General features: G+C 38.7%; 1 protein-coding gene across 11 annotated transcripts in view; it reads left to right on the forward strand.

The window, feature by feature from the left end:
- LOC105488736 (serine/threonine kinase 33) overlaps positions 1-26,417 on the forward strand; it is a 221,534-nt gene that overhangs the window by 136,976 nt on the left and 58,141 nt on the right. For all 11 annotated transcript variants that reach the window (XM_071075134.1, XM_071075132.1, XM_071075135.1 and 8 more), the window contains 5 exons: positions 3,008-3,121; positions 9,233-9,337; positions 13,970-14,108; positions 16,626-16,714; positions 18,545-18,629. In XM_071075134.1, the coding sequence (XP_070931235.1) occupies positions 3,053-3,121; positions 9,233-9,337; positions 13,970-14,108; positions 16,626-16,714; positions 18,545-18,629 (487 nt within the window). In that variant the 5' untranslated portion in view covers positions 3,008-3,052. The remainder of the gene's footprint in view (positions 1-3,007; positions 3,122-9,232; positions 9,338-13,969; positions 14,109-16,625; positions 16,715-18,544; positions 18,630-26,417) is intronic.

Here is a 26,417-nt window from a genome sequence, read left to right on the forward strand (position 1 = left end):
ATGCTGATAATGATATGGATGATGAAATTCAGGCTGAGGTGGTTTCAGATGGAGATGAGGAACTTGTTGGGAACTGGAGTAAAGTTGACTCTTGTTATGTTTTATTAAAGTGACTAGCAGCATTTTGTACCTGCCTTAGAGATTTGTGGAACTTTAAACTTGAGAGAGATGATTTAGGGTATCAGGTGGAAGAACTTTCTAAGCAGCAGAGCATTGTAGAGGTAAGCTGGGTGCTGTTAAAGGCATTCAGTTTTATAAGAGAAGCAGAGCATAAAAATTTAGAAAACTTGCAGCCTGCTATAGAAAATGCAATAGAAAAGAAAATCCCATTTTCTGAGGAGAAATTCAAGCTGGCTGCAGAAATTTGCATAAGTAACCAGAGCCAAATGTTAATCTCCAAGACAATGAGAAAAATGTCTCCAGGGCATGTCAGAGGTCTTCACAGCAGCCCCTCCCATTACCCAGAGTACTAGGAAGAAAAAGTGGTTTCGTGGGCTGGGCCCACGATTCCCATGCTGTGTGCAGCCTAGGGACTTGGTGCCCTGCATCCTAGCCACTCCAGCCATAGCTGAAAGGGCCCAACATAGAACTTGGGCTGTGGCCTCAGAGGCTGCAAGCCTCAAGCCTTGGCTGCTTTCATGTGGTGTTGAGTCTGCAAGTGCACAGAAGTCAAGAATTAGGGTTTGGGAACCTCCACCTAGATTTCGGAAGATATATGGAAATGCCCAGGCAGAAGTTTGCCACAAGAGCAGCATCCTCAGGGAGAACCTCTTCTAGGGTAGTGCAGAAGGGAAATATGGGGTAGGAGCCCCCACACAGATTCCCTACTGGGGCACTGCCTAGTGGAGCTGTGAGAAGAGGGCCACCATTCTCCAGACCCCAGAATAGTAGATCCACTGACAGCTTGCACCATGCACCTGGAAAGGCCACAGACACTCAATGTCAGCCTGTGAAAGCAGCCAGGAGGGAGGCTGTACCCTGCAAAGCTACAGGGACAGAGCTGCCCAAGACTATGGGAACCTACCTCTTGCTTCAGCGTGACCTGGATATGAGACATGGAGTCAAAGGAGATCATTTTGGAGCTTTAAGATTTGGCTGCCCCACTGGATTTCGGACTTGCATGGGGCCTGTAGCCTTTTTGTTTTGGCCAATTTCTCCCATTTGTAATGACCATTATTTACCCAATGCCTATACTCCCATTGTATCTAGGAAGTAACTAACTTGCTTTTGATTTTACAGGCTCATAGGCAGAAGGGACTTACCCTGTCTTAGATGTGGACTTTTGAGTTAATGCTGAAATGAGTTGAGACTTTGGGGGACTGTTGGGAAGGCATGATTGGTTTTGAAATGTGAAGTTATGAGATTTGGGAAGGGCCAGAGTTGGAATGATATGGTTTGGCTCTGTGTCCCCACCCAAATTTCATCTTGTAGCTCCCATAATTCCCATGTGTCATGGGAGGGAACCAGTGGGAAATGATTGAATCACAGGGGTGGGTCTTTTCCATGTTGTTCTCATGATAGTGAATGGATCTCACGAGATCTGATGGTTTTAAAAACGGGAGTTTCTGTGTACAAGTCCTCTCTTTGCCTGCTTCTATCCATGTAAGATGTGACTTGCTCCTCCTTGCCTTATGCCATGATTGTGAAGCCTCCCCAGTCATGTGGAACTGTAAGTTATCTTTCTTTTGTAGATTGCCCGGTGTCGGGTATGTCTTTATCAGCATTATGAAAACGGACTAATACACATGGTGAATGTGAAAGTGATCACACAGAGAGAGAGAGTGGCATTTTGAGAGTGGCATTTCTATGGAAGGCTTTGACTAGCTGATCCAACCAGGGCATTACCTAGTGGCATTAGTTCAGCTGCTCTCCCATGTTCTGGTTCCTATGCATGATGGGTCCAGAAACTCTTGTTAATTCCCTGGAGTTGATTTGAGTCGGGGAAACTGACTCCCCCAAAACCAAATTTACAAGAAATGAAAGAGTAAATGAGTTAGCTGTTTATTATTTGCAATGCAAACCAAAATGGTGGTGTTGGCAAAACCAATGTATTCTTTCTTTGTAGGTAGAAGTTAAATGATAAGAGGATGGATTCTTGGTTTGGATGATGGTTTCATGAGTAGTGGTTATTTTTTTTCTCAGTGCTGATCTGTGTTGAAATTTTTGTCACATACTGCTTTTTCTAAAGCAAAAGGAATAAAACAAAAGTGATTTTTAATAAGATAAAGGAAAAGCATTAGTTTTTAAATAAGGAAACATTTGTTCAGTAGTTACTATGTGTTGATTTTGTAGTATAGCTTTCAGAGATTCGGGATTTTTTGGCGTGAGTGTATTTTATATCTGCACACACTTATGTATATATATTAGTACTCCATTTCTCCTTTTTCTTATGAAGATATTTCATTAATATAGTTTGAAAGAGATTCATTTTTATACTTTTGAGTTTTTCCACATTTCACCATTAGGATTTTTATGGTTTTCTTCCAAAGGACACTTAATAAAATTCATCAACACTTATTTTTGGTTAAGATGTGTTTATTAATATCGGAGAAAATATGTAGTGTCTTCTATTTGATTTTAACTTGGAGCAGAATCTCTTTTCCCTTGGGTGAATATCTGTCAGTATTATATGTTCTTTTTTCTTTTTTTTTTTTTTGAGGCAGAGTCTCGCTCTGTCACCCAGGCTGGAGTGCAGTGGTGCCATCTTGGCTCACTGCAAGCTCCGCCTCCCAGGTTCTTGCCATTCTCCTGCCTCAGCCTCCCGAGTAGCTGGGATTATAGGCGCCCGCAACCAAGCCCGGCTAATTATTTGTATTTTTAGTAGAGATGGGGTTTCACCGCTTTAGCCAGGATGGTCTAGATCTCCTGACCTCGTGATCTGCCCGTCTCGGCCTCCCAAAGTGCTGGGATTACAGGCGTGAGCCACCGCGCCCGGCCGTTCATTTTTAATAGCTATTGAATGGCATAGAGAGACAAAGAACTCTTTTTTTTTTCTTTTTTCCTCCAGGAAATCTATACCTTTGGAAGAATATTGGGAAAAGGGAGCTTTGGAATGGTCATTGAAGCGACAGACAAGGAAACAGAAACGAAGTGGGCAATTAAAAAAGTGAACAAAGAAAAGGTAAGGCTCATTAGCAGCATCCTACTGAGGGCACAGTGTTAGTGCAGGGTGGGTGTGGGCAGTACAGCTTTTCACACTAACACAAGCTGCCTCTCACCCCGAGGTCCCAGCCTGGGCTGATCCCCTAGAGAAGCATGGCATTTCTCTAGCCTCCTGGAAAGGGACTAGTTTGTGAACTCAAGTAGGCAAGTGCTGCCTGGAAAAAACAAATGGAAGGAATAATATAACCAATATAACAAAAAATAGGTAAATTTTACCAGAGTATGCTGAAGATAAGGGCTGGTTCTCAGTATCTGTAGGCACAGGGCTGTGGGCTAGAGATATCTTAGCTAGAAGTGCTGATACTCTGTCCTGATGTTGTTTTGATACACTTTTCTCCTATCCTCTCCTTTCATTTCCTCACTGTTAGCTAATTCTGTTTGTTCATCCTGCCTGCTCTTTCACGTTGAATCACTTTTTGCTTCAACTATCTATGTTATGCTCTTTTATCTGCCGCACTCCTCACTAGATTTCCTCTCGAACTGGGAAACGACTGGGCTTCTCTTGATGATAAAGTCTGAGACCTCAGACTTGACACCTGATCATTTCATCAACCTTTTGCATTTCTGTGCCTGGGAAAAACCAAACAACATTATGGTGTTTTCCCCTAGGATTTGTGATGATAAATATCACATTTAAAAAACAAAATGGTAGGTTTTATGTATTATTTAAAACAAACTGTAGCAAATTACGTACCATTTCTCCCTAATGTTTAGTAAGGTAACATATCAATCTTAATAAAGGGATTAAGAGCCTTTCTAGAAAATTTTAGAATTCTTTAGAACCATAGGTAGCATCCTAAGTGCTACCTGAGATGTTATTTCCTTTGCTTCTTTGGTGTTAGGTAGGGTTAGGGGTTCAGTTTTTGGGTTATGTAACTATCATGCCTACTTGCAACTTTAGGAATTAATAATCTTTCATATTCGTATTTATGTTGAGATTTTGTGAGACCGTAAGACAGTAAGATAAAACTATATAGTCAGTATATGAAGTGAATAGTGTAATATTGTGTTATATTCAGGTCAAGCCATTTGGGAAGGGGAGAGAAACAGAATCGAGATGGATATTAGGAGAAATTGGGGTAACTTTCCATATCTAGTCTAGACAAAAATTCACTCCTCACAGTCACTATTTCTCTTGATCCTTTAGGTCGAGGGTCCCCAGTCCCCAGGTCTTGGACTGGTACCTATTCATGGCCTGTTAGGAACCAGGCTCCACACCAGGAGGTGAGCAGCAGGCGAGTGAGCATCACCACCTGAGCTCTGCCTCCTGTCATATCAGTGGTGGCATTAGATTCTCATAGGAGCACAAACTCTACTGTGAACTGTATATGTGAGGGATCTATGTTGTATGCTCCTTATGAGAATCCAACTAATGCCTGATGATCAGAGGTAGAACAGTTTCACTCTGAAACCATGCCCTCTCCCACAACCCTGGTTCATGGAAAAATTGTCTTCCATGAAATCAGTCCCTAGTACCAAAAAGGTCAGGGACTGCTGTTCTAGGTTAACCTATAAATGTGACTTAATCCTTGGGCGGGGCATAGTATGATGGGCAGTGTCCCACCCACTCCTGAGATGCTAAAGGTTGAGAAGGAGAGGTAATTGGAAGCTGGAATGACACTAGGTAAAATTTTAATTAGGCAAAATTTGCCTTATGACTAATCCATTTCCACTCCCTTAAGAACCGTTATGTATTTTCCCAAATCAGGTGGATGGGAGGTGGAGGAATAGCACCTTTGTTATTCCTTGCAGGGAGACTTTTTATTGGAAATTGTCAGGCCTAAAACTTCCACCTATCAATTTCTTCTTTACTATTCCTTGCACCCAACCCAGACTCTCTCTGCTTTCACCTGGACTGACCCTGACACCCATCAGTCCCAGCAGCTTACCTGGGCTGTGCTGCCGCAAGGTTTCAGGGACAGCCCTCATTACTTAAGCCAAGCTCTTTCTCATGGTTTACTTTCTTTCCACCTCTCTGCTTCTCACCTTATTCAATATATTGATGACCTTCTTCTTTGTAGCCCCTCCTTTGAATCTTCTCAACAAGACACCCTTCTCTTCCTTCAGCATTTATTCTCCAAAGGATATCGGGTATCCCCCTCCAAAGCTCAAATTTCTTTTCCATCCGTTACCTACCTTGGCATAATTCTTCATAAAAACACACATGCTCTCCCTGCCAATTGTGTCCGACTGATCTCTCAAACACCAACACCTTCTACAAAACAACAACTCCTTTCCTTCCTAGGCATGGTTGGATACTTTTGACTTTGGATACCTAGTTTTGCCTCCTAACAAAACCATTATATAAACTCACAAAAGGAAACGTAGCCGACACCATAGATCCTAAATCCATTCCCCACTCCTCTTTCCATTCCTTGAAGACAGCTTTAGAGACTGCCCCCACCCTAGCTCTCCCTGACTCATCCCAGCCCTTTTCATTACACACAGCCGAAGTGCAGGGCTGTGCAGTTGGAATTCTTACACAAGGACCAGGATTGCGTCCTGTAGCCTTTCTGTCCAAACAACTTGACCTTACTGTTTTAGGCTGGCCATCATGTCGCCGTGCAGCGGCTGCCGCAGCCCTAATACATTTAGAGGCCCTCAAAAATCACAGATTATGCTCAACTCACTCCCTACAGTTCTCATAACTTCCAAAATCTATTTTCCTCCTCATGCTTGACACATATACTTTCTGCCCCGCCAGCACCTTCAGCTATACTCACTCTTTGCTGAGTCTCCCACAATTACCATTGTTCCTGGCCCAGACTTCAATCCGGCCTTCCCCATTATTCCTGATACCACACCTGACCCCCATGACTGTGTCTCCCTGATACACCTGACATTCACCCCATTTCCCCATATTTTCTTCTTTCCTGTTCCTCACCCTTTTCACACTTGGTTTATTGATGGCAGTTCCACCAGGCCTAATCGCCACACACCAGCAAAGGCAGGCTATGCTATAGTATCTTCCACATCTATCATTGAGGCTACTGCTCTGCCCCCCTCCACTACCTCTGAGCAAGCCGAACTCATTGCCTTAATTCGGGCCCTCACTCTTGTAAAGGGACTATGTGTCAATATTTATACTGACCCCATATCCTGCACCACCATGCTGTTTTATGAGCTGAAAGGTTTCCTCGCTACACAAGGGTCCTCCATCATTAATGCCTCTTTAATAAAAACTGTTCTCAAGGCTGCTTTACTTCCAAAGGCAGCTGGAGTCATTCACTGCAAGGGCCATCAAAAGGCATCAGATCCCATCGCTCAGGGCAATGCTTATGCTGATAAGGTAGCTAGAGAAGCAGCTAGCATTCCAACTTCAGTCCCTCATGGTCAGTTTTTCTCCTTTTCATCGGTCACTCCCGCTTACTCTTCCACTGAAACTTCCACCTTTCAATCTCTTCCCACACAAGGCAAATGGTTCTTGGACCAAGGAAAATATCTCCTTCCAGCCTCACAGGCCCATTCTATTCTATCGTCATTTCATAACCTCTTGCATGTAGGTTACAAGCTGCTAGCCCACCTCTTAGAACCTCTCATTTCCTTTCCATCGTGGAAATCTATCCTTAAGGAAATCACTTCTCGGTGTTATATCTGCTATTCTACTACTCCTCAGGGATTGTTCAGGACCCCTCCCTTCCGTATACATCAAGCTCAGGTATTTGCCCCTGCCCAGGACTGGCAAATTGACTTTACTCACAATGCCTCGAGTCAGGAAACTAAAATACCTCTTGGTCTGGGTAGACACTTTCACTGGATGGGTAGAGGCCTTTCCCACAGGATCTGAGAAAGCCACCATTCTGTCAGACGTAATTCCTCAGTTTGGCCTTCCCACCTCTATACAGTCCAATAATGGACGGGCTTTTATTAGTCAAAACATCCAAGCAGTTTCTCAGGCTCTTGGTATTTAGTGGCTCCTGGTTTTACCTCAAACTGCCACCCTTAAGTCTCTCTTTAAGTGTATGGAAGATCTTCAGTGACAAAGTACACTCCAATACTTTGACCCTGATGAAGTCCTGTTCTTTACTTTTATACTCGCTCTTATTCTCATGCCACCCTCTAACCTCTCCCCAGCTATCTCCACCACACTATCAATCTCACTCTCTCCTAGCCGTTTCTAATCCTTCTTTAACAAACAATTGCTGGCTTTGCATTTCTCTTTCATCCAAATTCGACAAGGCTCTGACTTTTTCACTAATTAAAAAAAAAGGCGGAGGGGACTCTGTATATTTTTAAATGAAGAATGTTGTTTTTACCTAAATCAATCTGGCCTGGTATATGACAACATTAAAAAAAAAACTGAAGGATAGAGCCCAAATACTCACCAACCAAGTAAACAATAACATTGAACCCCCTTGGACACCCTCTAATTGGACGTCCTGCGTACTCCCAATTCTTAGTCCTTTAATACCTATTTTTCTCCTTCTTTTATTTGGACCTTGTGTCTTTTATTTAGTTTCTCAATTCATACAAAACCATATCCAGGCCATCACCAATAATTCTATATGACAAATGCTCCTTCTAACAACCCCACAATATCACCCTTTACCCCAAAATCTTTCTTTAGTTGAATCTCTCACACTCTAGGTTCCCACGCTGCCCCTAATCCCACTCGAAGAAGCCCTGAGAAACATCACCCATTATCTCTCCACACCACCCGCAAAAATTTTCACTGCCCCAACACTTTACCACTATTGTGTTTTATTTTTCTTATTAATATAAGAAGACAGGAATGTCAGGCCTCTGCACCCAAGCTAAGCCATCATATCCCCAGTGACCTGCATGTGTACATCCAGATGGCCTGAAGCAACTGAAGATCCACAAAAGTGAAAATAGCCCTAACTGATGACATTCCACCATTGTGATTTGTCTCTGCCCCACCCTAACTGATCAATGTACTTTGTAATCTCCCCCACCCTTAAGAAGGTTCTTTATAATCTCCCCCACCCTTGAGAATGTACTTTGTGAGATCCACCTCCTGCCCCCAAAACATTGCTATTAACTCCACCACCTATCCCAAAACCTCTAAGAACTAATGATAATCCCACCACCCTTTGCTGACTCTCTTTTCGGACTCAACCTGCCTGCACCCAGGTGAAATAAACAGCCATGTTGCTCACACAAAGCCAGTTTGGTGGTCTCTTCACACTGACACATGAGACAGAAATAAAACCCATAAATGAGGACAATGCTTATCCTCAAATAATGGCAATTTCAAGATCAATAGGGGTGATGATTTGGCAGGGCGGTGTTGGTGAGGGTGGAGAAAGCCCTTCTAGAATTTCTGAGATAGAGGACATTGTAGATAATCGATTACCTACACCCCAAATGAAGTCCTTGTGCTCCTTGGAGTGTTACTGACTTTGCCTTTTGCTCTCTGCCTGGTGAGTGTTAGATGTTAGGAGACATCTAACATCTGAAGGCAAGATCTCTCTCTCTTTGTATCTCTGTCTCTCTTTGTCTGTCTCGCTCTCTCTCTTTCCATCTCTCTCTCTGTTTCTCCCTCAGTTAACCAGGCAGGCCAGGAAATAACACAGTGCAGAGCCAAGTGTAGAATCTCATTGCCTATTATTTTTTCATATATATGTATAATCAAATCAAAACAAGACAACAGCAAAACAAAATAAAAACTTTTTGTTTTTATCTTCCCCAATTTATGTCCTTGGAAGTAGATTTTGTCTTTATTATGCTAACATCAAGGGATCAACATATTTTTAAAGGAAATATCAAAAAGCATATTAAAAGTTGGAGTAATTTTAGTAGTTTTGTGAGGGGACAGATACCATGTTGTAGCTAAGTTATAGAAACAATTCAAGAAACAGATGTGGCTTGAGGCTAAATTATATGTAACTTAAAATTGGACAAAGGAAAGAAGGGGCATAATTTAATCTGATCATGGGAATAAATGGCATATCATTTGAAAAAGAAACATCTCAAAAAATGTATGAATTCACTTCAAATATGAAGTTGTAGGAAAAGAAGTAGGAAAACATAAAATAACAAACTTTTCTGTCGAGGAATGTAGGAGTGATTTTCATTATGTGAAATCTGTGTTTCTTCATTGATTAAGGCTGGAAGCTCTGCTGTGAAGTTACTTGAACGAGAGGTGAACATTCTGAAAAGTGTAAAACATGAACACATCATACATCTGGAACAAGTATTTGAAACGCCAAAGGTAAAGCTCTATTAGGTGCTGCATTTTGAAAGTTGTTATTATTACAAAATGAATACCATTCCATTCTGAAGTAATCCCTTTGGGGCACAGTTGCTCATGTCCTTGGCATGAATCTGTCATTGGAGATTGATGAGAACATTCTGGAGGACTTTTATTATTGATTGTATAATTAGATGTCTGATGATTAGATTGATGTCTTCGGTAATATGTTTTGGGTGGCATGTTGAAAACAAATGTTTAAAATTACAACAACTTCATACACAACCAAACAGTGATTAAAACTTTCTTAGAGGTACCTTTCCTTTTGCTTTGATCCTTAGTTTCTCCATTAAAGTTTATTGGAATAGTTTCAGAATTTTGCAAAGTTAACTACATAATCAAATTGGTATGAGTATATTTTTCACTATAGTTTGTAGGAGATATTTTTTTCACCTATGTCTTACTAATGTGTTTTATCTTCATATTTCCCTAGATGTTATCATTCTCTTTACCTGTAATTTTTATTTAGAGTTGTTCAGAAGCCTGGATTATTCGCCATTCTGCCTCCAGATTGTTTAGAAGAGTAATAATGTATGGATTAGGCATAAGAACTCTGGAATCATATTGCCTGTGCATTTGAATCCTGTCTCCACCACTTCTTAGTTATCCATGAGAACATGGACAAGTTATTCAACTTGCCCATATCACAGTTCCCTCATCTGTAAAATGGGCTTGTTAACAGTGTTGACTTCACTTGGTTGCTGTTGAAGGATTACATGAGACAATTGATATAAAGCATCTGTCTCATTAAATGGTAGCTATTGTTCTCTGTCTCCTAGGCCAGTCTCTAAGGTAGTAATAGTCAATTTGGGTTGTACATTATGCTTGATTCATTAGGGGTGCTTGATAACAATTAAAGACCACAGTTATCCTTTATGAGAGCAGTATATGGCAATGATGCCCAAAGTCTCTGCCCTTTTCAGTCTTAGAGTTGTGATTTCTTTTATCCCCAAATCTTCATAGAATAGTTTTATTCATTATCATCAGTTTTAAGCCATTTGATTATAATGTGCCTTGATCATTTTCTTCATGTTTTTGTGTGTGTGTGTGTTTGGGGTTCAGGTATCTGTGAGTTTATGGTTTTCATCAAATTTAGGAAATTGGGGGCTACTATTTCCTCACATTTGTATTTGCCTTCCCCTCACCCCACTTTGTGGTCTCCAAGCTAGATTGCTTGATATTGTCCACAGTTCACTGATGCTCTGTTCATTTTTTAAAACATTTTTTATCTCCTTGTTTCATTTTGTATAGTTTCTGTTGTTGTCTTCAAATTCAGTAATCTCTCTCTGTGTAGCGTTGTCTGTGTTGTTAATCTCTTCCAGTGGAAATACGATTTGGTTTTTAAAATATATATATATTCCATGTGTCTACTTCACATGCTCAGTCTTCTTGAATAGAGTTATAATAACTGTTTTCATGTCCTTTTCTACTAATTTTATCATGGGTGTCATTTCTAGGTCAGTTTCAATTTATTGGTTTTTTTCCCCCTTCATTATGGGTTCTACTTTCCTGCTGCTTTATATGCCTATTAATTTTTGGCCAGATGCCAGATGTTGTGAATTTTACCTTGTTAGATGCTAGATATTTTAATATTCTAATGATTATTCTTAAGCTTTATTCTAGGATATAGTTAAGTCACTTGGAAACAGTTTGATACTTTTTGAAGCTTGCTTTAAGATTCGTTAGGTGGCACCAAAGCAACCTTTAGGAATAATTTTTTCCTGTTACTGAGGGGCTCTCCCCAGTGCTCCATGAATTACGAGGTTTACCTCCGGCTCGTGGGAGCACAACAGTTCCTGGCTCTGTGTAAGCTCCAGTGATTGTTCCCTCTGTCCCTTTTGCATATTTTCCCCCCAGCTTTGGGTAGTTTCCTCATACACATGTGTTGATTCATACTCTCCTGAAGAATTGAGGGGGTCCTCTGCAAATCTCTGGAGATTTCTCTCTGTACAGCATTCTCCTCTTTGATGCTCTGTCCTGTGAACTTTAGTTGTCTTGGCCTTCCTGGACTTCCGGCTCCGTGCTCTCTACTCATGGAGATTGCTAGACTCTGCTTGGATTCCCTCTCCCTGTTCTGTGGTCCGGAAACTCTCTAGACAGCAAGCTAGAATAATCATGGGGACTGCCTCATGTGTTTTCTCTCTCTCAGGAATAACTACCCTATGCTGGCTGATGTTTAATGTCTAAAAATTAGTTTTATATATTTGCCCAGTTCTTTTTTTTTTTTTTTTTTTTTTTTTGAGACGGAGCCTTGCTCTGTCGCCCAAGCTGGAGTGCAGTGGTGCGATCCTGGCTCACTGCAAGCTCCGCCTCCTGGGTTCACGCCATTCTCCTGCCCCAGCCTCCCGAGTAGCTGGGACTACAGGCGCCCGCCACTGCGCCCGGCTCATTTTTTTTGTATTTTTAGTAGAGACGGGGTTTCACCGTGGTCTCGATCTCCTGACCTTGTGATCCGCCCGCCTCGGCCTCCCAAAGTGCTGGGATTACAGGCGTGAGCCACCGCGCCCGGCCTATTTGCCCAGTTCTTAAGTTGTTTCAGGTGGGAAGATAAGTCTGGTCTTTGTTACTCCATTATGAACACAAGCGGGAGTCTAAATCTAGAATAAGTTTGAAGGCAGAGGAAACCATCGTTTGTGATTTTTCCAGTGCATTGCTTTCCAAACTTAATTCACGTAGGTCAGGTCTGACCCCTTCTGCCTCATAAACACACACAAGCATGTAGACCTTCTATTGAAGCCATCTGAAGTACTAATAGAAATTGCCACCTGATTGGTTGTGCCATGGTACGGATCATCCAGCCTGACTATGCTATGGTTTCTTGTGAGTCTAAATGTTCTCCAGGTCTACACAATTGTTTCTAATAATTATAAAACAGTTATAACTTATATAACTTTGACCAACTTATATATTTAAAATTGACATCAATTTATATTTCAAGTACTGCTAATCCAACCTTTCCTTCCAAATAGTTCACTTATCATTTTATGTACCAGTGAACTGTACAGTCCTGTCAATGGAAAAAATATGGCCCAGTTCAAAAGCTTATTTATGTGTTAGATTTTATAGTTACTTTTGAAATTCTAAAACTGCCTGAGATTCAGTGAATCTGAATTGCGCTATAGGAAGAAAGGATGTTAACCTTCGCTTTCTGTTTTCCTACTTACTGATTGAACACAGAAGTTGCACTAACAGTGCTTATAAGAACAAAATCAGACCTCAAGATCTTAAAAACAACAAAAATCTAGCAGCACAGGTTAGAATGGAGACATAAAGGGTACCCTGTGTTTGAATAGAAATGTGTATGGAAAAGACTTTTTAGTTGACTATGAATCTTTTTTGACTCAATAGATGACTTGGCTGTCGGAATACCTAAAGTGATCTTAATATGCCCCTATATGAACAGCAAATATGGAATTTATATGCCCCTACATGAACAGCAAATATGAAATAGGCATTTCAGCTATGACTTCTTACCACTCACACCCAATTAGTCACTAAGTCCCACTGTTTCTTTCTTGTTGGTATTTTTAAATCTTTTCATTTTCCTCCTTCTGGTCTTGATTCTATGCCTCACATCTACCCTCTATAAACAAAAGTCAGCATACTACAGTTTGAGAGCCACATTGGGTCTGCTGCCTTTTTTTTTTTTTTTTTATGACCCATAAACTAAGTTTCTGCATTTCCAAATGGTTGCAAAAGTGTAAAAGAGTGATATTTCATGACATGTAAAAATTCTATAAACCTGAAATTTTCAAGTCTAGAAGTAAAGCTTTGTTGTGTTGTTTATGGCTGCTTTCTCCTGCTATAGCAACAGCACTGAGTAGTTGTGAAAGAGACTCCATGGCCTGCAAAGCCAATAATATTTGCTATTGGGTCTGCTCTCTATAGCAAAGGTTTGTTGAGCCCTGTTCTGCATTACTGCTAGAGTGTTCATTTAGAAATGCACAATTGGTAATATCATACACGTGCACCCCCGCAACCCTGGCACTAGCTTAAAATTCTTCAGTGGCTCCTTATTGCGTATAGGAAAAAAAATCCGTACTCCTTATCGTGATATCCAGAACTCTTTACAACCTGGCCCAAACCTGTTCTTTCTAGCCTCACTCCTCACCACTTCATTCTTCTCCACCCTACCAAGTTCTCCATGTTATTAACACAGATTATTCTTTTAACAGCCAGTGCTGTTTCAAGCTTTGGAGTCTTTGTAAATACCATGTGCTCTGTCTATTCTTTCCCACATTCTCTATCTATGAATCCCTATTCAGACATCCAGATCTGGCCTTAATATTTCTTCTCCAGGGGCATTCTTTAGACAGAGGCTGCCCCCTTCTGTAACTCCATGGCATTTGGGACCATTAGCACTTATCACATGATACTGTAATGATAACTATTTGTGAGCTTCTTGGGGATAAAGACTGTGTCTTTACCTTTTTGTTTCTCTAGTATCCACTGTGGTATCTTGTACATAATAGATAATACTTTTCAATGAATAAATTAATGATTATGACTGTGATTGTATATGTGATATATAACATTTTAAACATCCCTAGATATATAATTTGATCTCTCTCTCTTTTATATATATAATGTCAGAAAATGTACCTTGTGATGGAGCTTTGTGAGGATGGAGAACTCAAAGAAATTCTGGATAGGAAAGGGCATTTCTCAGAGAATGAGACAAGGTGGATCATTCAAAGTCTCGCATCAGCTATAGCATATCTTCACAATAATGGTAAGAAGAGGGTTATCCAGCTCATTGACACCATGAATACTGATGTCACTTTTGTTTAAGGGTAATTGTATTCCAGATTCATAGGCATAAATAACACCTGCTAATACTGAAGATTTAATTTTTTAGTTAAAAAATTGTTTCCTTTTTAACTTTCTTTCTAGCTATGTTTTAATTAGAAACAAGGCAGGTATACAATACATTTTATATGAATGAAGATGAAATTATGAACATTTTTTATTCAACAGTTTGAAGAGCAGCTAATGTTACAAAATCAAAGGTAGACAAATCAATGGTAAAGGTGAAGTTCCCAAAAACATCTGTTAATCATAACATTAGAATCTGTATGTTCTAGGCATTTTTTTTTGTCTTTTTAGACTTTATTTTAGAGCAGTTTTAGATTCACAGTAAAACTGAGCAGAAGGTAGAGAGATTTTCTATATACTCCCCTGCTCCCACACATGCACAACCTGCCCACTATCAGAATTCCCCACTAGAGTGATATATTGCATTGACATATCATTGTCACCCGAAGTGAGCTTATATTAGGATTCACTCTTGGGGTTTTGACAAATGCGTGATGTCATTTATCCACCATTATAGCATCATACAGAGTGGTTTCATGGTACTTTAAAAACTACGTTTAAAAATGATTTGAATTGCCTTACTGTTCTTAGGTGTTACTGCTGCTGCTCCTCCCCCCGTTTTTTTCCCTTCAAGGTTAGTTTGGCTTACATGTGACTTTAGAACCTTCTCATTTTACAGATGAACAAAAACTTTGTTCCAGAGAAGTGCAGTAACATGGTTTGGTGTGCCAGAGCTGGTACTGGAACCCAGGGGTTCATTCAGCAGATAGTTCCTGAGCACCTCCTGCACTGAGATTGGTCCTGGATTACAAAGATTAAAAGACAAGGCCCCTGCCCTCCAAGGAGCTTGGGCTGGTGGGAGATTGAGTATTGAAAACAAGTTGTAATTCAGTGTGATAATCTCCCCAATGGAAAGCCATATAAAGCACAAGGATTACAGGAGTCTAGGTACCTCATTTGGCTTGGAAAGTCAGGAAAGAATTCACTGAAGGAGCAGTATTTGATCTGAGGAATACAAACTCAGAAAAAAATAAAAGAGGCAGGCCTTCCAGGCAGAGGGAAACGATTTTTTCAAGGGCTTAATATTAGGCTATTGTCAGTCCTTCCCTATTAAGCTATAAATTCAGTATAATTCCAAACAAAATCTTAGCAACATTTTTCATGGAACTTGATAAGATTATTCTCAAATGGGTAAAAAGTAGCCAACAATGAGAAATAAAAACAATGGAGGCAGCAGGGAGATCTGCCCTGGCAAGGATAAAGGCATAATGATATGTTTGTTAAAGCTGTGTGGTATTTATGTAAAAAGAGACAAGAAGAGCAATGGAAACAATAAAAATTCCAAAAACAAAGCCTAGGAATTGTGTTAGGGAGCTGTGAATGACTAGGTGTAATTGCCAGTTCAGGACTCATTCAATACATTCCCCTGGCAATTATGTGTATAACTTTTTTTTTTTTTTTTTGAGACAGAGTCTTGCTCTGTCACCCAGACTGGAGCACAGTGACATGATCTTGGCTCACTGCATCCTGTGCCTCCCAGGCTCACGCTCTTCTCCTGCCTCAGCCTCCTGAGTAGCTGGGACTACAGGTGCCTGCCACCATGCCTGGCTAATTTTTTGTATTTTTAGTAGAGACGGGGTTTCACCATGTTAACCAGGATGGTCTCGATCTCCTGACCTCGTGATCCACCTGCCTCGGCCTCCCAAAGTGCTGGGATTACAGACGTGAGCCACCGCGCCTGGCCATGTATAACTTTTTAAGTCTAGGGAAATGACTGCAATGGATATGAACTGAATTAATTATTTTCAAAGGAAGTGTTTGGTATGTGATTATTTGTATGTACATAAAAATTGTACCTGAGCTCTGACATGTTCAACTGGAGATTTTGTGTCTCAAGGGTTTTTGTTTGTTTGGTTTTTATTTTACTACATAAAGAGTAGGAAAATGTGTGTTGATGTTGTAGAAAAATATACTGAAATAAGTATAGTTTGTATATATGTAGCCAAGTTACAGTGTGTTAAAATGTTTATGCTGACAGTAACATATGCTTAGAAGTAAAGAAGTAATCCTCTATTTGAAGACCTAAGGATGTGGGAAACCTGACTGGGTTTGTGACTAAGATGATCTCCCTCGTCCTGGGAATACTTAAGCCTGGGTAGGATCCTCCTTCACAGTCCCCAGGCCACTCATCTTGAGGAGCAGCCAGTTGGGGCCACAGGGAAATAGGTAGAGGTGAGGGAGTCAAAGAAAATGGCTCCTTAAGGTTAGAAATGTGGAGGAAGGGTTTATAAATAAGAGAATAGAACAGGACAGACTATGCTTGGCCCTCGAATTTTTCAACAGTGGATATTAATTTGTCAAATATATTTATTCTATATGTGTCTCTCCTGTTTTTCCGTTATTTCATTTGATTTGTGGTTTATTTTCTTGGTAGATATTGTACATAGAGATCTGAAACTGGAAAATATAATGGTTAAAAGCAGCCTTACTGATGATAACAATGAAATAAACTTAAACATAAAGGTAAGATTAGCAATGGTGGTAAATATTTGCCTATAAACAGTTTGATAGCAAAGTGGCAAAGTACATCCTCTTTTTAGATGCATTTTGCTAGCTTTTGAGCAGCCAGAAAATAAGTGGTTTGTGTTAAAAAATAAAAATTTCACAAGAGGTTGTAACTGACAAGAATAATTTTGCAAGTTAAATGGAGTTATTGAATGTGTTTTTAAAGTACATATTCATTTGAATAATTCTAAGTCATTAGTTAATAGCAAGCAAACAGATACTCTGAATTCTAATTAATTTCAAAATTATGCCTGGTAATTTGATGTAAATGTGTTACAGATTTAGAGAAAAGCACACCTTGCCTATGCTTTTAATACTAAATTAATTCTAAAGTCTGTATTTCTTATTGAAAATTTTCCTGTGTATTAATATTTATGTCCTCAGTACAATTAATGTGCCAAGTGTTTATTCTTGAAGATTTTATTCAAATTAAGTGTTCCCTAATGTCAAATAAATGCTAGGATACATTATTTAGCACCATTATAGTGGCTGCTTTCAAAATGTATAAATGTGTTAATTTAGGAATAAAATGTTATCTGTGAGTAACTCACTCTGTTGCAGAAGCTAAGTCCTATGTAATAGAAATAGGTTTAACAGCATTGTTGGTTTACCCAAGTAAATGTTCTTGAACAGTTCCATTGTAAACTCTATGAAGGCAGGGATTGTGCATGTCTTATTCACTTAGTACCTGAAGTAGTGCCTGGAACATAGTATGTGTTCACTTAACATTTGGTGAATGAAGGAGTAGATGCTCTCCAAATAACTAAGTTGGATTGTGAAACCTTTTGTATATTTCGTGTGTCTGGATGGATTTTCCGTAGAGAAAGATAGGTATCATATGCTCCAAATGAGATATATATGAAAACTAATGGAGAAATTGATTCATCTATTTAGAAAAATAGTGATATCACATGTAAACAGGAGCATTTTCTTACTCCATAAGGCACTGGAAACTTTGCATTCATTGTCTCTGGACAAAGAGCCTATATTTGGTTACTTAATAAACGTGTCTGTTTTTCTGCTTTCAGTCTAAGGGTGTTCCAACTTGGGAGATAATTCCAAAGGCACATACTGAATATTTAATAACTAAATGTTTAATGACCAAGATTTAGAACTGAGCATAAGGCCTACAGTTGTAGCACTAGGCCACCAGTGTATTTGTAGTTAATACTTTGTTGTTGTGGTTTTCTTTCCTGTTAATATGCTTGTCGTAGTTTTTAATAGTGTAGTAATTGTTTTAATTAGTATACTCTAGAAACACAAAGGAAAAATAGTAAAGAAAAGATAGTGTTTACCAATTATAAATAATTATAAAAAAGGGGAGTTTCAGTGAGTGCTGATAGGGATAATTATTTGCATTTGTAACAGTGCTTTAAACTGGAATATAACTTGATTATCAGAAACATAGATAATATGTTAAAGCCAGAACGTATTTTACAATGAAAGAACTTTACAAAACAAAACAAAACCTTTTTTATATGAAAAAAGTTAAATGCTTCAAAATACAACTTCCCATGTTAGACTGGTAAATTTAATCAGACGGCAAGAACTGTTAAATCACGGTATTCTCTCAAGATTTGAGAATGCAAGCTTCTCTTTACCCAGTTTCTTCTCTATACAGAGAGGTGGGTGGGGAAGGAAAAGCAAAATTTTTATTAATCATTCAATTAAAGTCCTCCCACCCCCAAGAACCCCAGAATTCAATGCAAGTTCAATGTGAAGTCTTATCTTCAGAATGAGTGAGCTCTAGGACAGGAAAACAGGTGACTGTGCTTGAATTTCTTCTAGGTGACTGATTTTGGCTTAGCGGTGAAGAAGCAAAGTAGGAGTGAAGCCATGCTGCAGGCCACATGTGGGACTCCTATCTATATGGGTAAGTTAGTAGACTTAAAATGAATTTTTGTTTTGAGACAGGATCATGCTCTGTTGCCCAGGCTGGAGTGCAGTGGCATGATCTTGGCTCACTGCAACCTTGACCTGGGCTCAGGCCATCCTCCCACCTCAGCCTCTCAAGTAGCTAGGACCACAGGGGTATGCCACCACACCTGGCTAGTTATTATTTTTGTTTTTAAGAGAGAGTAGCCTCACTGTGTTGCCCAGGATGGTCTCAAACTCCTGGACTCACGCGATCCCTCCAGCCTCTGCTTTCCCAAGTGTTGGGATTACAGGTGTGAGACACTGCACCAGACTTGATTCTTTTATATGTAAAAAAGTAGAACAACCAGTATGGATTACAGCTTGAACAATTTTATTTTGCCATCATGATATAATGACCCATGATTTAGGCTACTTTTTCTTTTCTTGGGTCAAGCAATTTCACTTGTTTTAGTATTTTACTTATAGTTCCTATCTGTAAAAATTTTAAGAATTTTTGTTGTTTCTCTGGGCTCTTCTTAAAGTTGTTTATATCTCTTAGATAATCATACCTCAAACTTAATTATTACTTTTGTTAACTCATGTTAAAATCATGTACATGTTTTGCTTCTTTGCTTTTTTTTTTTTTGTTTCGAAACAGAGTCTTGCTCTGTTGCCCAGGCTGGAGTGTGGTGGTGCAGTTTGGGCTCACTGCAACCTCCACCTCCTGGGTTGAAGCAATTCTCGTGCCTCAGCCTCCAGAGTAGCTGGGATTACAGGCACCTGCCACCATGCCTGGCTAATTTTTGTATTTTTAGTAGAGACAGTTTTTGCCATGTTGGCAAGGCTGGTCTCAAACTCCTGACTTCAAGTGATTCGCCTGCCTTGGCCTCCCAGTGTTGAGATTACAGGCATAAGCCACCATGCCCAGCCCTCTTTGCATTTTTTTATCCAGTTTAATCGCCATCAAACAGTTTTTCATGGAGTACTGATTAAATATATTTTGTAAAGAAAGCAGCAGTTTCCTGTTTTTCTAAATGTGAGTTTTAACAGCTTTATTGAAGTTTAATTTAAATACCATAAAATATATTTGTGCATCCTTTACAATGTAAGATATGTTTTTGTTTTACAATAAAAATACAGTGATTTTTCATACATCCACAGAGTTGTGCAACCATCACCACAATCCAGTTTCAAAACAAATCTACTCCAAAAAGTTCCCTCAGCCTGTTTATACTCAATCTTATTCCTATCCCAGCCCCAGATAGCCACTAATCACTCTAGATTTGCCTTTTTGTCTCTGTAAATGTGCCTTTTTTTTTTTTTTTTTTGGCCTTTTCTGGACATTTCATATAAATGGAATCATACAACATGTGGTCTTTTACATTTGGCTTGCTTTCACTTGGCATATGTTTTTGAGGTACGTTCATGTTGTGGCATGTATCTGTAGTCTGCTCCTATATATTGCTGAATAGTTGTCCATTGCGTGGATATAACACAGTTTATCTGCTTAGCAGCTGACGCACATGTGGATTTTTACCAGTTTGTGGCTATTATGAATAATGCTGCTATGAACATTCATGTACAGGTCTTTGTGAGGATATGTGGTTTCATTTAGAAGTGTTTTTAGAATTAGCTACCTAAGAGTGAAATTGTTAGATCGTATGTTAAGTTTATGTTTAACTTTTTATGAAATTGCCAAACTCTTACAAAATGACCATTACCTTCCCACCAGCAATTTGTGAGGGTTCCAGTTTCTCCATATCTTCGACAATTCTTGATATTACCTATTTTTAAATTATACCATTCTAGTCCCTAGGACTAGTATCTTAGGAAGTGGTATCTTGTTGTAGGAAGTGGTATCTTATTGTGATTTTTAATTTGCATTTTCCTAATGATTAATGACATTGAGCATCTTTCATGTGCTTACTAGTCATTCATATATCTTTTCTGGTGAAGTGTCTATTTTAATCTGTACCTATTGAGATAATCATATTTTTCTCTTTAAATTTATTAATGAAGTAATTACAGTAATAGATTTTAGAATGCTGAACCATCCTTGCACATTTAAATTCAACCTCACATGGTTTAATATACTACAGTATTCAACTTTGTCACCACTTTTATTTAGGAACTTTGACTGTAGCTTTTCTTCTTTTGTGCTTCCTTTGTCTTTTCTGATGTTAGGGTTATGCTGACCTCATTTAAAAAATAATTTTTTAACTTCTTATATGATTATGAACTTTTTAAATTATTATACTTTAAGTTCTGGGATACATATGCAGAACGTGAAGGTTTGTTACATAGGTATACATGTGCCATGGTGGTTTGCTGCACCCATCAACCCATCATCTACATTAGGTATTTCTCCTAATGCTATCCCTCCTCTAGCCCCCTGTGTGATGTTCCCCTCCCTGTGTCCATGTGTTCTCATTGTTCAGCTCCCACTTATGAGTGAGAACATGCGGTGTTTGGTTTTCTGTTCCTGTGTTCACTTTGCTGAGAATGATGGTTTTCAGCTTCATCCATGTCCCTGCAAAGGACATGAACTCATCCTTTTTTATGGCTGCATAGTATTCCATGGTGTATATGTGCCACATTTTTTTTATCCAGTCTGTCATTGATGGGCATTTGGGTTGGTTCCAAGTCTTTGCTATTGTGAACCGTGCCACAGTAAACATAAGTGTGCATATGTCTTTATAGCAGAATGATTTATAATCCTTTGGGTATATACCCAGTAATGGGATTGCTGGGTCAAATGATATTTCTGGTTCTCGATCCTTGAGGAATCGCCACACTGTCTTCCACAATGGTTGAACTAATTTACACTCCTGCCAACAGTGTAAAAGCATTTCTATTTCTCCACATCCTCTCCAGCATCTGTTGTTTCCTGACTTTTTAATGAACGCCATTCTTACTGGTATGAGATGGTATCTCATTATGGTTATGATTTGCATTTCTCTAATGACCAGTGATGATGAGCATTTTTTTTTCACATGTTTGTTGGCTGCATAAATGTCTTCTTTTGAAAAGTGTCTGTTCATATCCTTTGCCCACTTTTTGATGGGGTTCTTCTTTTCTGGTAAATTTAAGTTCTTTGTAGATTCTGGATATTAGCCCTTTGTTAGATGGATAGATTGCAAAAATTTTCTCCCATTCTGTAGGTTGCCTGTTCACTCTAATGATAATTTCTTTGTGCAGAAGCTCTTTAGTTTAATAGATCCCATTTGTCAAATTTGGCTTTTGTTGCCATTGCTTTTGGTGTTTTAGTAATGAAGTCTTTGCCCATGCCTATGTCCTGAATGGTGTTGCCTAGGTTTTCTTCCAGGGTTTTTATGGTTTTAGGTCTTACATTTAAGTCTTTAATCCATCTTGAGTTAATTTTTGTGTAAGGTGTAAGGAAGGAGTCCATTTTCAGTTTTCTGCGTATGGCTAGCTAGTTTTCCCAACACCATTTATTAAATAGGGAATCCTTTTCTCATTGTTTGTTTCTGTCAGGTTTGTCAAAGATCAGATGGTTGTAGATGTGTGGGGTTATTTCTGAGGCCTCTGTTCGTTCCTTTGGTCTATATATCTGTTTTGGTACCAGTACCATGCTCTTTTGGTTACTGTAGCCTTGTAGTATAGTTTGAAGTCAGGTAGCATGATGCCTCCAGCTTTGCAGAACTGAAGGAGATAGGGACAGGAAAAACCCTTCATACAATCAATGAATCCAGGAGCTAGTTTTTTGAAAAGATTAACAAAATAGATAGGCTGCTAGCCAGACTAATAAAGAAAAAAGAGAGAAGAATCAAATAGACACAATAAAAAATGATAAAGGGGATATCAGCACTGATCCCACAGAAATACAAACTACCATCAGAGAATACTATAAATACCTCTACACAAATAAACTAGAAAATCTAGAAGAAATGGATAAATTTCTGGACACATACGCCCTCCCAAGACTAAACCAGGAAGAAGTCGAATCCTTGAATAGACCAATAACAAATTCTGAAATTGAGGCAATAATTAATAGCCTACCAACCAAAAAAAGCCCAGGACCAGACAGATTCACAGCCGAATTCTACCAGAGGTACAAAGAGGAGCTGGTACCATTCCTTCTGAAACTATTCCAAACAATAGAAAAAGAGAGAATCCTCCCTAACTCATTTTATGAGGCCAGCATCATCCTGATACCAAAACCTGACAGAGACACAACAAAAAAAGAAAATTTCAGCCCAGTATCCCTGATGAACAGCGATGCGAAAATCCTCAATAAAATACTGGCAAAGTGAATCCAGCAGTACATCGAAAAGCTTATCCACCACAATCAAGTCAGCTTCAACCCTGGGATGCAAGGCTGGTTCAACATACACAAATCAGTAAACGTAATCCATCACATAAATAGAAGCAATGACAAAAACCACATGATTATCTCAATAGATGCAGAAAAGGCCTTCAATAAAATTCAGCACCCCTTCATGCTAAAAACTCTCAATAAACTAGGTATTGATGGAACATATCTCAAAAGTGCTATTTATGACACACCCACAGCCAATATCATACTGAATGGGCAAAAACTGGAAGCATTCCCTTTGAAAACTGGCACAAGACAGGGATGCCCTCTCTCACCACTCCTATTCAACATAGTATTGGAAGTTCTGGCTAGAGCAGCCAGGCAAGAGAAATAAATAAAGGGTATTCAAATAGGAAGAGAGGAAGTCAAATTGTCCCTGTTTGCAGATGACATGATTGTATATTTAGAAAACCCCATCGTCTAAGCCCCACATCTCCTTAAGCTGATAAGCAACTTCAGCAAAGTCTCAAGATACAAAATCAGTGTGCAAAAATGACAAGCATTCCTATATACCAATAATAGACAATCAGGGAGCCAAATCATGAGTGAACTCCCATTCACAATTGCTACAAAGAGAATCAAATATCTAGGAATCCAACTTACAAGGGATGTAAAGGACCTCTTCAAGGAAAACTACAAACCACTGCTCAGTGAAATAAAAGAAGACACAAACAAATGGAAGAACATTCCATGCTCATGGATAGGAAGAATCAATATTGTGAAAATGGCCATACTGTCCAAAGTAATTTATAGATTCCATGCTATCCCCATCAAGCTACCATTGGCTTTCTTCACAGAATTAGAAAAAACTACTTTAAATTTCATATGGAACCATAAAATGAACCTTTTAGATACTAAAAATTATCTAATAACAGTTTGAAATTTCCTCTTAAATTTTTTGGTTCTGCCACTTTTGGGGGGATAAAGTTTCTATTATATTTTCAATTTATACTAAATTACCCAAGTTTTCTACATTTTCTTGAATCATTTTGATAATTTATGTTTTTCTAGAAAATTGTTTCTTTTATTGAGATTTTAAGTTTCACTGGCATAAATATGCATATTATGTTTACTTATAATTTTCATATTCTCTAGTGTACCTGCAGTTATATCCTCCTATAACTTCAATATGCACATATTATCAGCTTTTATCACAGTTTCTATATATGTAAATATAATAGGAATTATGTCACTCATTTCTAAAAAATTTTTTGAGGACCTACTTCGTGTCAGACATTGTTCTAGGTATTAAAAATATAACAGTGAACAAAACATAAAAATGTTTTGCCTTCATAGAACTTAACATTCTTGTGGCACAAACATTAAACAAGATTTTTATAAATCTGATGTTTTAGAGCAAAGTGCTGAGTACAAAAAAAATAGGAAGGGTGATAGGAAGTGTTTAGATGACAATAATTTTTTTTTTATCAGGTTGACATGATAAGTAAATGAGAAAATATATGTAAAGTGCTTAGCAGCGTCTAGCACTTAGGCCTGAATTTTAGCTCTTTGTAATAATACTAATAATTTTATCTAAATCAAATTTGTTAGTGGTTAGGACAGTTAGTAAATAATAAGTAGAGCTCCCAATGGGCTTTGCAAGAACCAGCTCATACCTAATTGTTATTTGGTTTGCTTTTTCATTAATTTCTGCTTTTACTTTTCTGAATTCCTTCTTTGTGCTTTATTTTGGTTTTTTCGTTTATTTTATTTTATTTTTTTGAGACAGGGCCTCCCTCTGTTGCTTAGGCTGGAGTGCAATGCTGCAGTCATGGCTTACTGCAGCCTCAGCCTCCTAGGTTCAAGCGTTCCTCCCACCTCAGCCTCCCCAGGAGCCAGGAGCACAGGCATGTGCCACCATTCCCAGATACCTTTTTTCTTTTTAATTTTAAGCAGAGACAAGGTCTCACTATGTTGCCCCAGCTGATCTCAAACTCCTGGATTCAAGCGATCCTCCTGCGTTGGCCTGCCAAAGTGCTGGGATTATAGACATGAGCCACTGTGGCTGGTGGTTTGTTTTTTATTATAACTTCCTAAGTTGAATACATACTTATTATCAGGCTTATTTTCTATGAAATTCGTTGAAGACTGTATATTTTCCTCTGAGTACCTTGACTTTTTGTTTTTTGTCATACAGTGTTGTGTGATTCATCTCTTGATATACTATAATTTTAATTTTAGTCTTCTTTAATTGAAAAATTATTTAGAAGTGTTTTTAGAATTTTTACAGGTGGTTGAGATGTGTTTGAAACTCATGAGAATGCATGTTAGTTGTCCTAGCCTTTTGGTTTATCTGTCTGGTTTTCTTTACTGTGGTAGGTGACTGTGTCTTAAAGGTTTTCAACTTTTAGGAATTTTCTTTGTGACCAAACACATGATCAGCTTTTGCAAATGATGCATTGGATATTTTAAAAATATGTATGTATACCTGGTTTGTTGAGCATAAAAATTTCTCTGTGTGCTTATTAAATCAAATGTGATTTTTTTGTGATTCAGATCTTCCATATTGTTGGTGTATCTTTGCTTGCCACTTCTGTTGATTGCTAACAGAGTCATTCACCAAGATAGGTCTTTGACACATTGTTTTTGTACTTTGAGTAGATTTTTAAAAATCAACTTTTTAGGAATATAATTTACTCGCAATAAGATGCACAAATTTTAAGTTTTGAATCACTACCCCATCATGTTCAAGTCACAGAACATTTCTGTCACCCCAGAAAGTTCCTTTGTGTCCCTTTCAGTCAATCCCCCACCCATAACCACTGATGATTTCTATTGCCACAGCTCAGTTTTGCATATCTAGAAGTTTATCTAAATTGAATCATACAGTACATACTCTTTTGTGTTTGTCTTCTTCTTTTGTCGTACGCCATGATTTTGAGACTTATCCATGTTGTTGTATCAGTAGTTTATTCATTTTTATTACTGAAGAGTATACCTAATTCATTGCTTTTTTTGTCTGCTAGATGCATAAAGTTTTGAAATTGTTTTATCTTATTTGGGAAAAGGCTACTTTAGATTCTGTTCATATCCCCCTGTTGGCAAAAGACATCTGGTCTGTAGTTACATGGGGAAAATATATTCAAGCACCCTGAGTTTTATGCCTCCTTATTAGTTGTCTACACTGATAACAAGTGAGAGAACAAGAGAGAAGACAGATGGTTTGTGGAGCTTTGCTGACTTCCTAAATGGCTTCTTGGCAGTTACTCTGGCTTCTGCATCCCTATGAGGGCTGGGATGATGGTGCAAATTGAAATGCCCCTGATAATTAAGATGACTCTGAAGGAGCCAGGAATTCCTGTCCCCTGCTGTGTGCTGCACCAGTGTGGAAATCCTTCATTGAATCCAGTCACAGAATTTGCCCTTGTCATACATGTGTGGCCATAGAGCAACTGGAACTTTAAAAATTCCATATTTAAAGATTTTAAGTAGAGTTAATGAATACAAATAGCAGCTTAAAGGAAAATA

This window comes from Macaca nemestrina, chromosome 12 (assembly GCF_043159975.1).
Source record: "Macaca nemestrina isolate mMacNem1 chromosome 12, mMacNem.hap1, whole genome shotgun sequence".
Taxonomy (NCBI): Eukaryota; Metazoa; Chordata; class Mammalia; order Primates; family Cercopithecidae; genus Macaca; species Macaca nemestrina.